At 40.0% G+C, this 10,229-nt stretch overlaps 1 protein-coding gene across 1 annotated transcript; it reads left to right on the forward strand.

The window, feature by feature from the left end:
* Positions 1-6,019: 6,019 nt before the first annotated feature.
* Positions 6,020-9,004, forward strand: LOC149676371 (uncharacterized). Its single transcript, XM_089838703.1, has 5 exons — positions 6,020-6,845; positions 6,913-7,352; positions 7,398-7,737; positions 7,802-8,365; positions 8,418-9,004. The coding sequence occupies exons 1-5, from the start codon at positions 6,020-6,022 to the stop codon at positions 9,002-9,004; spliced, it is 2,757 nt and encodes a 918-aa protein (XP_089694829.1).
* The last annotated feature ends 1,225 nt before the right edge of the window (positions 9,005-10,229 follow it).

Below are 10,229 nucleotides of genomic sequence, written 5' to 3' on the forward strand. Positions count from 1 at the left end.
TATTTCCAAGGTTTAATCATGTTCCCGTTTATTTCATTTACCAATGCTGACATACTTATTCAAAATACAATTCCCTAGACAACCGTACCAAATTTAATATGTTATATCATATAGCCCCTGATTATTAATTATCATTATATAAAAAGAAGTTAAAAGTTGTCGCAAAATCTGTTACATTATCTTCTACTCCATTACCATCGTTAAAAAATTTTACTCTGTGAATATCTAGGATTTCGATAAACGTCCTGGCTTTCAATGGCTGCTGGCCCATTGGGCCGAGTCCCATTAGACCGAATTTCCCATTAGACCAAATACTGCCAAAATGAGACTATCCCGTTTATTTCAACATCGACCAGAAGTGGTAATTATTAAATTAAAAATACGGTAAAACAGTCTGTAATAACCAGACTAGCTTAGGGTCTTGGTAGTCTGTCGTCTTTCCCCTGTGGATGGTACAAGAGAAACAAGTGTTGATCGAAATGCATTAAGGCATTAGCTCTGTGATTGAAAATACACAGGGGAAGTCATGGGTTTGTAGTAGCTTTCGTGGCTTTGAATAGGCGAAAAACCACTAAGAAAAGATTCTCTTCCAGACCTTGATGGTACTGGGAAAGAAATAATATTTTCATCTTCAAAGAATTCACACACCCTCAATTTGTGTTTAAATTTGATGGACAGCTGTATCGAAGCAAGATTATTGGAACGTCTATCTATAGTTGAAAAATTTTCGTTAAAGTATTGTGTTTCTTGGGTTTTGCGTGGTGGGATTGGTATTACGAAAAGCGGATAAGGCTTTATTTGAACCTTTATTATATATTTTAGAAAACGTGATACTTGTTGATGAGAAGGAATAGAGGCAATTTAAAATCTAGTTTGGAAATATAATAGGTTTTTGAAACGGTCGTTAGCTAGAATAATTAAACTCAGAAATGAGTTCGGATACGAGTTGCTAGTTTAGTCATGAATAAAATAATTTTTCCCGTGAATAGTGATTTTAGAAGCTGGCTTCTGCGCAGACTTATAGAGAAATAAGAAAACTAGACTTAATAGCACGAAACTAGAAAATAGTCGTGAGAGAAGAGCTCTCTCAAAATTTCATAATTTAAATAGCGTGATGTACGACATCATATATTCTGATTGCTGTTTCTTCCCCTCTTTACGTGTAATTAAACCTCAACAATTCGAGTTCCAGTTTGGTATTGGGATTTTAGACAGTTGATTATAACAGTATCTAGCACCGTGATTGCCAAAACTAGAAAATGATGACTCCATGTAGAACTGTTCTATAAAATCCTTTGTTCGATTTGTGTTTAGAGATGAATTACGCGTAAATAGGTCGAAGTTTGCACTTTATATTTAAAGATATTCTCACGCAGGCGTGGCTCGAGAGTGTAATGTTAACTAGCTCTCCGTGTTTTTCACGCGACCTCGTTTTTGATGTGGAAAAAAATCCAAAGTGATTAATCCAGCACTAATTAGCACATTTCACTTGGTGAAACATGAATGAAACAGTGTATAATATTACTGTACAATGGCCGGAAGAAAAGGTAAGTTAAGCGTATCCGAAACTGAAAGTTTTAAACAGCCCAAAATGTTTGGTTTAATCGGGTGTTTCGTTTCTAGCTTCTAAATTACATAATAAAAACTTTTAAAAGAGCAGAAATGACGATTATATTGTTTTCGGTTCAGTTAAAACCGCCTCTAAGTCTGACAATAATAGTTAATAAAGAATAATAGCTACGCATTTATGCATATATTTATTGTAAGATTCCCAGTAAGTGTTAGAAACAGGAAACAGGTATTAAAGTCAGTGTCAAGTCCATAAGGTAGATAAGCCAATTACCTCATTCGAGGTAGGTTTCAAGTGCTTCGGCTGATGTAATTTTGTTGTTTTTCAACTTGTTTATAAACTAACTTACCGGAAATTTTATCCACATATTAAGAATCCTGATTTAATTCTGTTTATCAAAACAGTTAACGAACAACACAGAAAGATATATCTAATCAAAAAAGCACCCAATAAATACTCCTAATGAAAGTCCAATAATCAAGCCGAAACTAGTCGAGCTATTTTAATAAAAATATTAAAAACCTTGCGCACTTGAGAAAACCGTTTCTATTTTAAATTATTTAAACCATTTTGAAATTTACCTGCAAAAAATGAACCAGAACTCTATCGCTTTATTTGGATATTCGCTGCAGTTTTTTTTTTTTCAATAAAATTGCCGACATCAAAATTAAGTATTTTGTTTTAATGGAGCCTGGTTTCAGTTGTAGAGTTAATGCACTTCAGTAAAAGCTGTATTTTAAGATTAAAAACTTTTTCTAGAAACCCTGGGATTATCCTTACGATTCCGCACTTCGAGTTTGGTATTTCATTTTTGAACACACGAAACGTCTCAGGTAAAGTAGGCCCTCAGAGCGAATGAAGGAGGAATACATGTCTTAGCTATGGACCCAAAGGAAGGCGTAATCTTAACAGTTTTTCTTGAGCACCAGAGGAAACCGATTACTTTTTAATCATATTTTGATTTCATTGTTATTTTCCAAATGTCAGTTAAATATTATTGCTTCAGCCTATTTTCACTGTAGTGGGGAAGGTTTTAAGAGTTAACCCATGGAACCTTCCACTCAAAAGACCTTGAATAGTTCTTGTTGGTGGCTTTGTGGTGACACGAACCCTCAGGGTCTTTTACTAACCCCTTTTTGGCCATATGAACCTGTCTTTCTTTACCTGGCAAAAACTTGTATTCTGAAAATACCGCTCTTACAAATGGTCTAGTATTATGTTAAGAACCTTCATATTTAAGAATTGTGTAAATAATTGCACTGTGCGTATTAGAGCCGCCACATAGTCGCCAGATTTTTGCATTGGTTTAAGTGTTTGCAACCCCATCTCGATGCGGTCAAAAGTACTTTTCCCTCGTTCGCGAGCATATGGCTCGGGGCCACTCCTTCATACGCTCAGGGTATCTCTAGGAAAGCGCATTCCTAATTGTGTTCAATATTAAAGGTTCACCCCTACTATGGACTCGGATGAATGGCTTCGAAATGTAAGTAAGATATTCAAAATGAGCGCAAAAATATAGAAAAATGTTTGTAATAAAAATATCTCCGTTTCGATGAGTTTGACCACTTTTTGTACGAATTCTACAGTTTCACTCCCTAGAAGAGAGATTTCACAAGAAATCGTTTACTTTATTTTGTCCGCGTGCTTATGAATATCTGGACTATTGACGACCTTGTTACGCTTGAACAGATGTCTTTTTTGAAAATGTGTTATTGAGTAGAAAAAGAAGTAGGCTTCAAGTTATGGTGTAACAACAAGAAGCCGTTTGGCTAGACTAATACCCTATGGTATGAATCAAAACCTCTTTGTAAAAGATTCTTAAACGAGGTACAGAATTGCTAGAGCATTAATAGATTAGCTATAGTCTACTTTTGCTGTATATACTTATTTTTCCGTTTTCTCTGACTGGAGAAGTATGCTTTTGAGAAATGTTTTTGGCCCAAACTTGAAACCAAGCATTTTTTTCTGTACCATGACAACTCCTAAACGTCTCGTTTCTGTACCCAGAGATCCGTCTTTTTTGGCGCCTTGGTTATCAATTGTTACATGGTTACGTGAAAACTTCAAAAAAGGATAAGCCTTTAATAGAATATTTAAGGTTATAGATATCTCGAACGACGACTACTTTTCACCATCCGCCGAGGCTGGGGGGGGGGGATTTGAGTTGAGGCAAGGAACTTCTGGGAGAGTTTTACCGGGTATAACTAGCGTGAGATTTTCCAGAAAAGCAGAACCCGAAATGTCGAGCGCGGTTCTAAAAAATAGCGGCATGGTTTAAAACGTGCCATTTTAGAAAAAGTTGATGTAGTTTTGGGAAATAGCTCTGTTAAATTACAGGTTTGAACAAATCTTAGCCCTGTAGTAGGCTTACCTAATAAGTACTGCAAATAGATCATCATGCCCTTATCTCACCTAATTTTTTCCATTTTAAACCTACTGAACTTAGAATAACCATATCTATCCTAAGGCTTACCTGACCTACATTATTGAAGCTAAAATAACGTAGCCTAACCTTACCTTATAACCGAACCAAACTGTTCGATACCGATCTCTCGCAAAAGTGAAAATTCTTAACCCTCTACGACCAAGCCCTAAAACCTGTAACAATGACAGGCAGAGAACGGGTTTTCGCGGGAACTCTTGTACCCGTACCTGTCCCTTTTGTTAATTTTTTCTATCACATATTTTCGTCAGTCGCGAATTCCACTCCCTTAATAGAAGTTCGCTCGGCTCATACAAGCAAATTAGTTTTTGATTTTACAATACTTGTTTTCAAATTCTTACATTGATTAAAAGTTCGTTTTGTTTACTTCAACTGCGTATTAATTTCTCACGACACCGAACATATTTTGGTCCGTCGAGCCGGATCTGTTCGCAATTAACAGAATTATCCAAAAATCAATCAACATATTCGAGGTGAACCGGCAAATTTTCGGAAAATCGTGAAAACTGTGCGTGTTAAATGAACAATCAACGTCAACTTTAACTCTAGAATTATGGATGCATTGCGGCACAAAAGAAGGGCAATCAAAGGCCAAATTACGCGATTGGAAACAATTGTTAGTGGACATGCTTCTCAACCATGGGGTGAAGCAGGACTAAAATTATACGTGAACAAAAGTGAACAGTTAATATTGGATTTGCGTCATTTACAACAAAATATAATCACTACGTGCCTTCCAGCTGATTTTCAACCTAAAGAAGCAGAATATAACGCTTTAATCCAACGACTCGAAACGGTAAACATATTTTTTGCTTCTGAGTTAAGTCAAACGCAAACAGCCTCAGCAGCGGCCTCCAGTACTACCGCTCAAACAAGCGCGCCAAGTGCCGATATTAGACTGCCAAAACTAGATTTACCGACATTTGGAGGTAACTATGTAGACTGGTTATCATTCCGCACTAACAGACGAAGCCGCTCTGTTAATAAAATCCATCCCCACTACGGATGCAAATTACCCAGAAGCGTGGGATATTCTTTTGAATCGATACAATAATACGCGTGAATTAATCGATGCTCAACTAAAGCGCTTATTTACACAGCTTCGAGTCAATCAAGAATCATCTTCGGAACTCCGAAAGCTACTCGATACAACTTCAGAATGTATCCGCTCTCTAAAGGTGCTGAACGAACCAGTTCAACATTGGGACTCAATTCTCGTCTTTATTGTAAAGGAAAGACTAGATCCAGAATCAAGACGTCAGTCTGAGCTTTCACTAAGCCGTACAACCGTACCAACCTTTGACGACCTCCGAACCTTCCTCGAACAACGTTCTCGAGCGATGGCGGCGGCTCAAGAAAGCAGTGTCAAAGCAAAACCACAGTCTCACGCTAAAAGATCAGCACTAACCCATGTAGGGACCACTAGAGCAAACTGTCCCATATGTAAAGCAGAGCATAGCATTTACAAATGCTCAACTTTTGCCAAAGTGTCAGTCAACGAACGTTGGGACCTAGTAAAAAAGAAATCCTTGTGTTTCAATTGCTTGCGGCGTGACCACTCAAGTCCAGATTGCAAATCAGGTCACTGCAAGTTATGTACCAGCAGACATAATACGTTGCTTCACGCAGAAACAAAAACGGAAGCGAAAACTGATGCACACATCGAACCCGAAGTTATTTCCCATATCTCAAGGGGAGAAAAGAGTAACTCTCAAGTTCTTCTGTCAACCGCAATGGTTCTGGTCAAGGACTTCAAAGAAGTATTTCATCCAGCTAGAGCTTTGCTGGATTCAGCCTCAGAGGCAAGCTTCATCACTGAAAAATGAGCCAAACGATTGCAAATAACGATAACAAACATTGACGTTTCAATTGGGGGCATTGGAGCTTCAGTCCGAGGGTCATCTCGCGGAATAGTTGAATTAGAACTTTCTTCTACTCGGGAAAAAAAGGCTTTACTAAAAGTAGAGGCGTTAGTACTAAAGAAGCTAACGAAGAACATTCCAAGCATGGAAGTGGATCCTAGCTCCTTTATTCATTTCAAGGGACTTCAGTTAGCCGATCCCCAATTCTACACTCCCCAGGAGGTGGATATCTTACTGGGTGCAGACGTGTACTTAGACATAATTATCGATGGACAGTGCAAGGGTCCAAGCAACATGCCAAGCGCTGTCAATAGTATATTCGGATGGACTATTTCTGGCCCATTCAAAACTGACAATCCTAGACCAGAAATACAAATTCATCACTGCACAATTGACGAACAAGTCAGAACATTCTGGGAATTAGAAGAGCTGCCCACACGAAAGGTACTGCTCCCCGAAGAAAAACAATGCGAGATACATTTCTCTGAAACTCATTATCGGGATGAAACTGGAAGATACATGGTTCGACTTCCTTTCAAGGCCGAACCCAACACCCTAGGGGAGTCTCGGAAGATAGCCATGCGTCGCTTTCATCACGTAGAACGTCGATTACAAAGCAATCCAAGGGCTTACGAAGCCTACAAGAACTTTATGAATGAATACGTCCAGCTGGGTCACATGCAACTCATGGATGTCGAATCAGCAGCACACAACTACTATTCACCTCATTTCGCAGTTCAAAATGAGAAAAGTAGTTCAACTAAAACACGGGTCGTATTCGATGCGTCAGCCAAATCATCAAATGGCATATCTCTCAATGATATTTTATTAGTCGGTCCCAAACTACAAGACGACCTAGTAAACATCCTTATTCGCTTCCGCGTTCACGCTATTGCAATGAAAGCTGATATTGCTAAAATGTACCGCCAAATATGGGTCCATCCCGAAGAACACAAACTTCCAAAGAATAGTCTGGCGGCCAAGTCCAACTGAACCTTTGCAAGACTATAAACTCTTAACGGTTACTTACGGTACAGGATCAGCTTCGTATCTTGCCACTAATGTTCTTCAACAGCTAGCTCTTCTGGTCAAAGAAAGCTTTCCTAGAGCGTCAGAAAAACTAGCAAAAGACTTTTCGAAGGATGATTTGCTCTCGGGCGCCAACAACATCGAAGAAGCGTTGCAAATACAAAAGGAATTGTTGAACGCTGCAGCCAGCGCGGGATTTGATATTCGAAAATGGGTATCAAATGAACCAGCTTTACTCGAATCCATTTCTCCTGACAAACAAGAAATTCCAATACCAATATTGTTTGACAACAAGGCTTCAGTTACCACACTAGGTTTGCCTTGGACACCGGGGACAGATGACTTCTCATATGTAGTCACGTCACCATCATATCGCAGTACCATCACCAAAAGAACGGTCCTATCCGATACTGCAAAAATCTTTGATCCTTTGGGATTACTTTCTCCAGTCATCTAACGAGCAAAGATATTTATCCAAGATCTTTGGAAACAGCAACAAGACTGGGATGACCCGTTACCAGAGTCGTTCGTCTATCGTTGGCAAACTTTCCGCAACGATTTGCCATCTATTGAAACGATACGGATACCTCGCTATGTATCTCAAAGAGAGCTGAAGAGCCGCAGTCTACAGGGATTTTGTGATGCTTCGGAGAAAGGATTCGCCGCAGCTGTATACATGCAAACTCTGAGTTCGTCTGGCGAGATAAGAGTGGAACTTATCGCATCAAAAACAAAAGTCGCTCCGACAAAAACTGTAAACGTACAGAGGCTCGAACTCTGCGCCGCCCTTTTACTCGCGAGATTGGTAAAATTGATCCAAGAGGCACTTCCAAGTACAACAGACATTGTTACAATTGTTTGCTGGTCAGATTCAAACAACGTTCTCTCATGGCTAAGAGCACCTCCACACAGATGGAAAACTTTTGTCGCCAATCGTGTCGCCGAAGTTCAAGAAACCCTTCCAAACGCACAATGGTGACACGTGGCTGGCAACGCAAATCCAGCTGATTGCGCATCGAGGGGAATGTCAGCCCGAGGGCAATTTTTCTCTATGGTGGCATGGGCCAGAATGGCTTTCGCATGATACTTCAAGGGAACCTGAACAGCAGATGGAAGAATCCGAATACTGTCTCGTTGAGGAAAGAATTGTCAAGGTCTACATGGCTAGATACCAATCCGAAGGCACATTACTCTTTCCCTATTCTTCTCTAAGAACACTAATCCGAGTCACAGCCATAATCTTCAGGATGATATACAATTTCAAACAACCAAGAAAAGATGCTTGGACAAAGGGGCCATTGTCAGCCAAAGAATTGGATGATGCACTTTATCACTGGGTCAAGGTAGTACAGTCTGAACACTACCCCAAGGAGATTAATCAGCTGAAAGGGAATTCCCATTTCACCAAAAAGCAAACTGTTTGCACTCCAACCGTTCGTGGGTCGACATGGCGTCCTAAGAGTTGGTGGTCGTTTGCGAAACGCGAATTTACCCTTGAGCCAGACATATCCAGCAATTATTCCGCGAAAAAGTCGTTTAATGGATCTCCTAATAAACTATGAGCACACGAAAAGCTTCCATGGTGGATCACAACTTATCATAGCAAACCTTCAACAGAGGTTTTGGATCATTGGCATCAGGGATGCAGTAAGATATCAAATGAAGAAATGCATTCGCTACACTCGTCAAAAAGCTATGACTGTCCAACAAATGATGGGCGATTTACCCTCAGCGAAAGTAAATAAAGCCAGATCATTCCTGCAATGTGAGGTGGACTACGCTGGACCATTTCTTCTTCGCGTCATAAAGGGCCGCATACACAAGATGTACAAGGCTTATCTAGCTGTGTTCGTTTGTTTCACGACTCGAGCCATGCACTTAGAACTTGTAAGTGATATGACCACAGCAGCATTCTTGGCCGCACTCAAACGCTTTGTCGCTCGAAGAGGAAAATGCCAGAGCATGTACAGCGACTGTGGAACAAATTTCATAGGAGCTGATCGAGAAATGCGTGAGTTTTTGAAAGTCATCGCAAAAACGCCACACCAGAAACCAAGTCTTAGGGTGGCTAGCCGACGAAGGAATATCATGGCATTTTAACCCGCCAGCAGCACCACATATGGGAGGCTTATGGGAAGCGGGCGTAAAATCCGTGAAATAATATCTGAAGAGAGTAGTTGGCAACGCAAATTTAACTTACGAAGAAATGCAAACTCTCCTTTGTCAAATCGAAGCTTGCTTAAACTCCCGTCCTTTAACAGCCATAAGCACCGATCCCAACGACCTCACTGCTTTAACACCTGGACATTTTTTAATTGGAGGACCCATAACTGCTATTCCTGAACCTGATCTAACCGGGGAAAAGATCAATCGCCTCTCCAGGTGGCAACTAAGCCAACAATTGCTCCAGCACTTCTGGTGAAGGTGGCGCAATGAATATCTATCTCGTCTTCAGCAAAGACCAAAATGGGCAGCAGCCAAAGCTAACTTAGCAGTTGGGGATCTAGTATTACTCAAAGATGAGGATCAACCTCCCACCAAATGGAGAATGGCACGACTCTTCAACTGCATCCAGGAGCAGATGGTTTGGTGAGAGTGGTCACAGTAAAGACGGCAACAGAAAAAGAATTAACAAGTCCCGTCGTCAAGGTTTGCAAACTACCGTTGGACTAATTACACTTTCTATTGAAATGAATATTTCAAGGTAGGCGGAATGTTTGATACCGATCTCTCGCAAAAGTAAAAATTCTTAACCCTACGACCAAGCCCTAAAACCTGTAAAAATGACAGGCAGAGAACGGGTTTTCGCGGGGAATCTTGTACCCGTACCTGTCCCTTTTGTTAATTTTTTCTATCACATATTTTCGTCAGTCGCGAATTCCACTCCCTTAAAAGAAATTCGCTCGGCTCATACAAGCAAAATAGTTTTTGATTTTACAATACTTGTTTTCAAATTCTTACATTGATTAAAAGTTCTTTTTGTTTACTTCAACTGCGTATTAATTTCTCACGACACCGAACACAAACATTATCATAAAAGACATCCTGGTTGTACAGCTCTTTAGGGAACTGCTGTAAAAGTACACCGCGTTTACGAGAATCTCTGTAAAGGGAACTACTGTTACGGGTAAACTGCATGCGTTAATTCTTTTGTTCAATTCTTCAATTTCAGAATGATTCCATTAATATGGAGCCTCAACATTGCATGAGGGAAACCGATTTTGGATATGCTCAGATGGTTGAGATGGGATTTACTCCAATCTGCACAGTTCCATTCATGTACACATATCGAATAATGCTATCTGCAAAAAATCTGACCTTCATC

This window comes from Phalangium opilio, unplaced genomic scaffold (assembly GCF_054372755.1).
Source record: "Phalangium opilio isolate 3A_F unplaced genomic scaffold, DU_Popi_V2 ptg000046l_1, whole genome shotgun sequence".
In the NCBI taxonomy this organism is placed as follows: Eukaryota; Metazoa; Arthropoda; class Arachnida; order Opiliones; family Phalangiidae; genus Phalangium; species Phalangium opilio.

What these genes read in the sequence shown, in the direction of transcription:
- LOC149676371 (XM_089838703.1), top strand. Translation starts at nt 6,020, where the DNA reads ATGGAAGTGGATCCTAGCTCCTTTATTCATTTCAAGGGACTTCAGTTA. An exon ending in CTTTGGGATTACTTTCTCCA is followed by an intron (nt 7,353 to 7,397) that starts GTCATCTAACGA and finishes CTTTGGAAACAG; the next exon opens with CAACAAGACTGGGATGACCC. An exon ending in GATCCAAGAGGCACTTCCAA is followed by an intron (nt 7,738 to 7,801) that starts GTACAACAGACA and finishes CTCATGGCTAAG; the next exon opens with AGCACCTCCACACAGATGGA.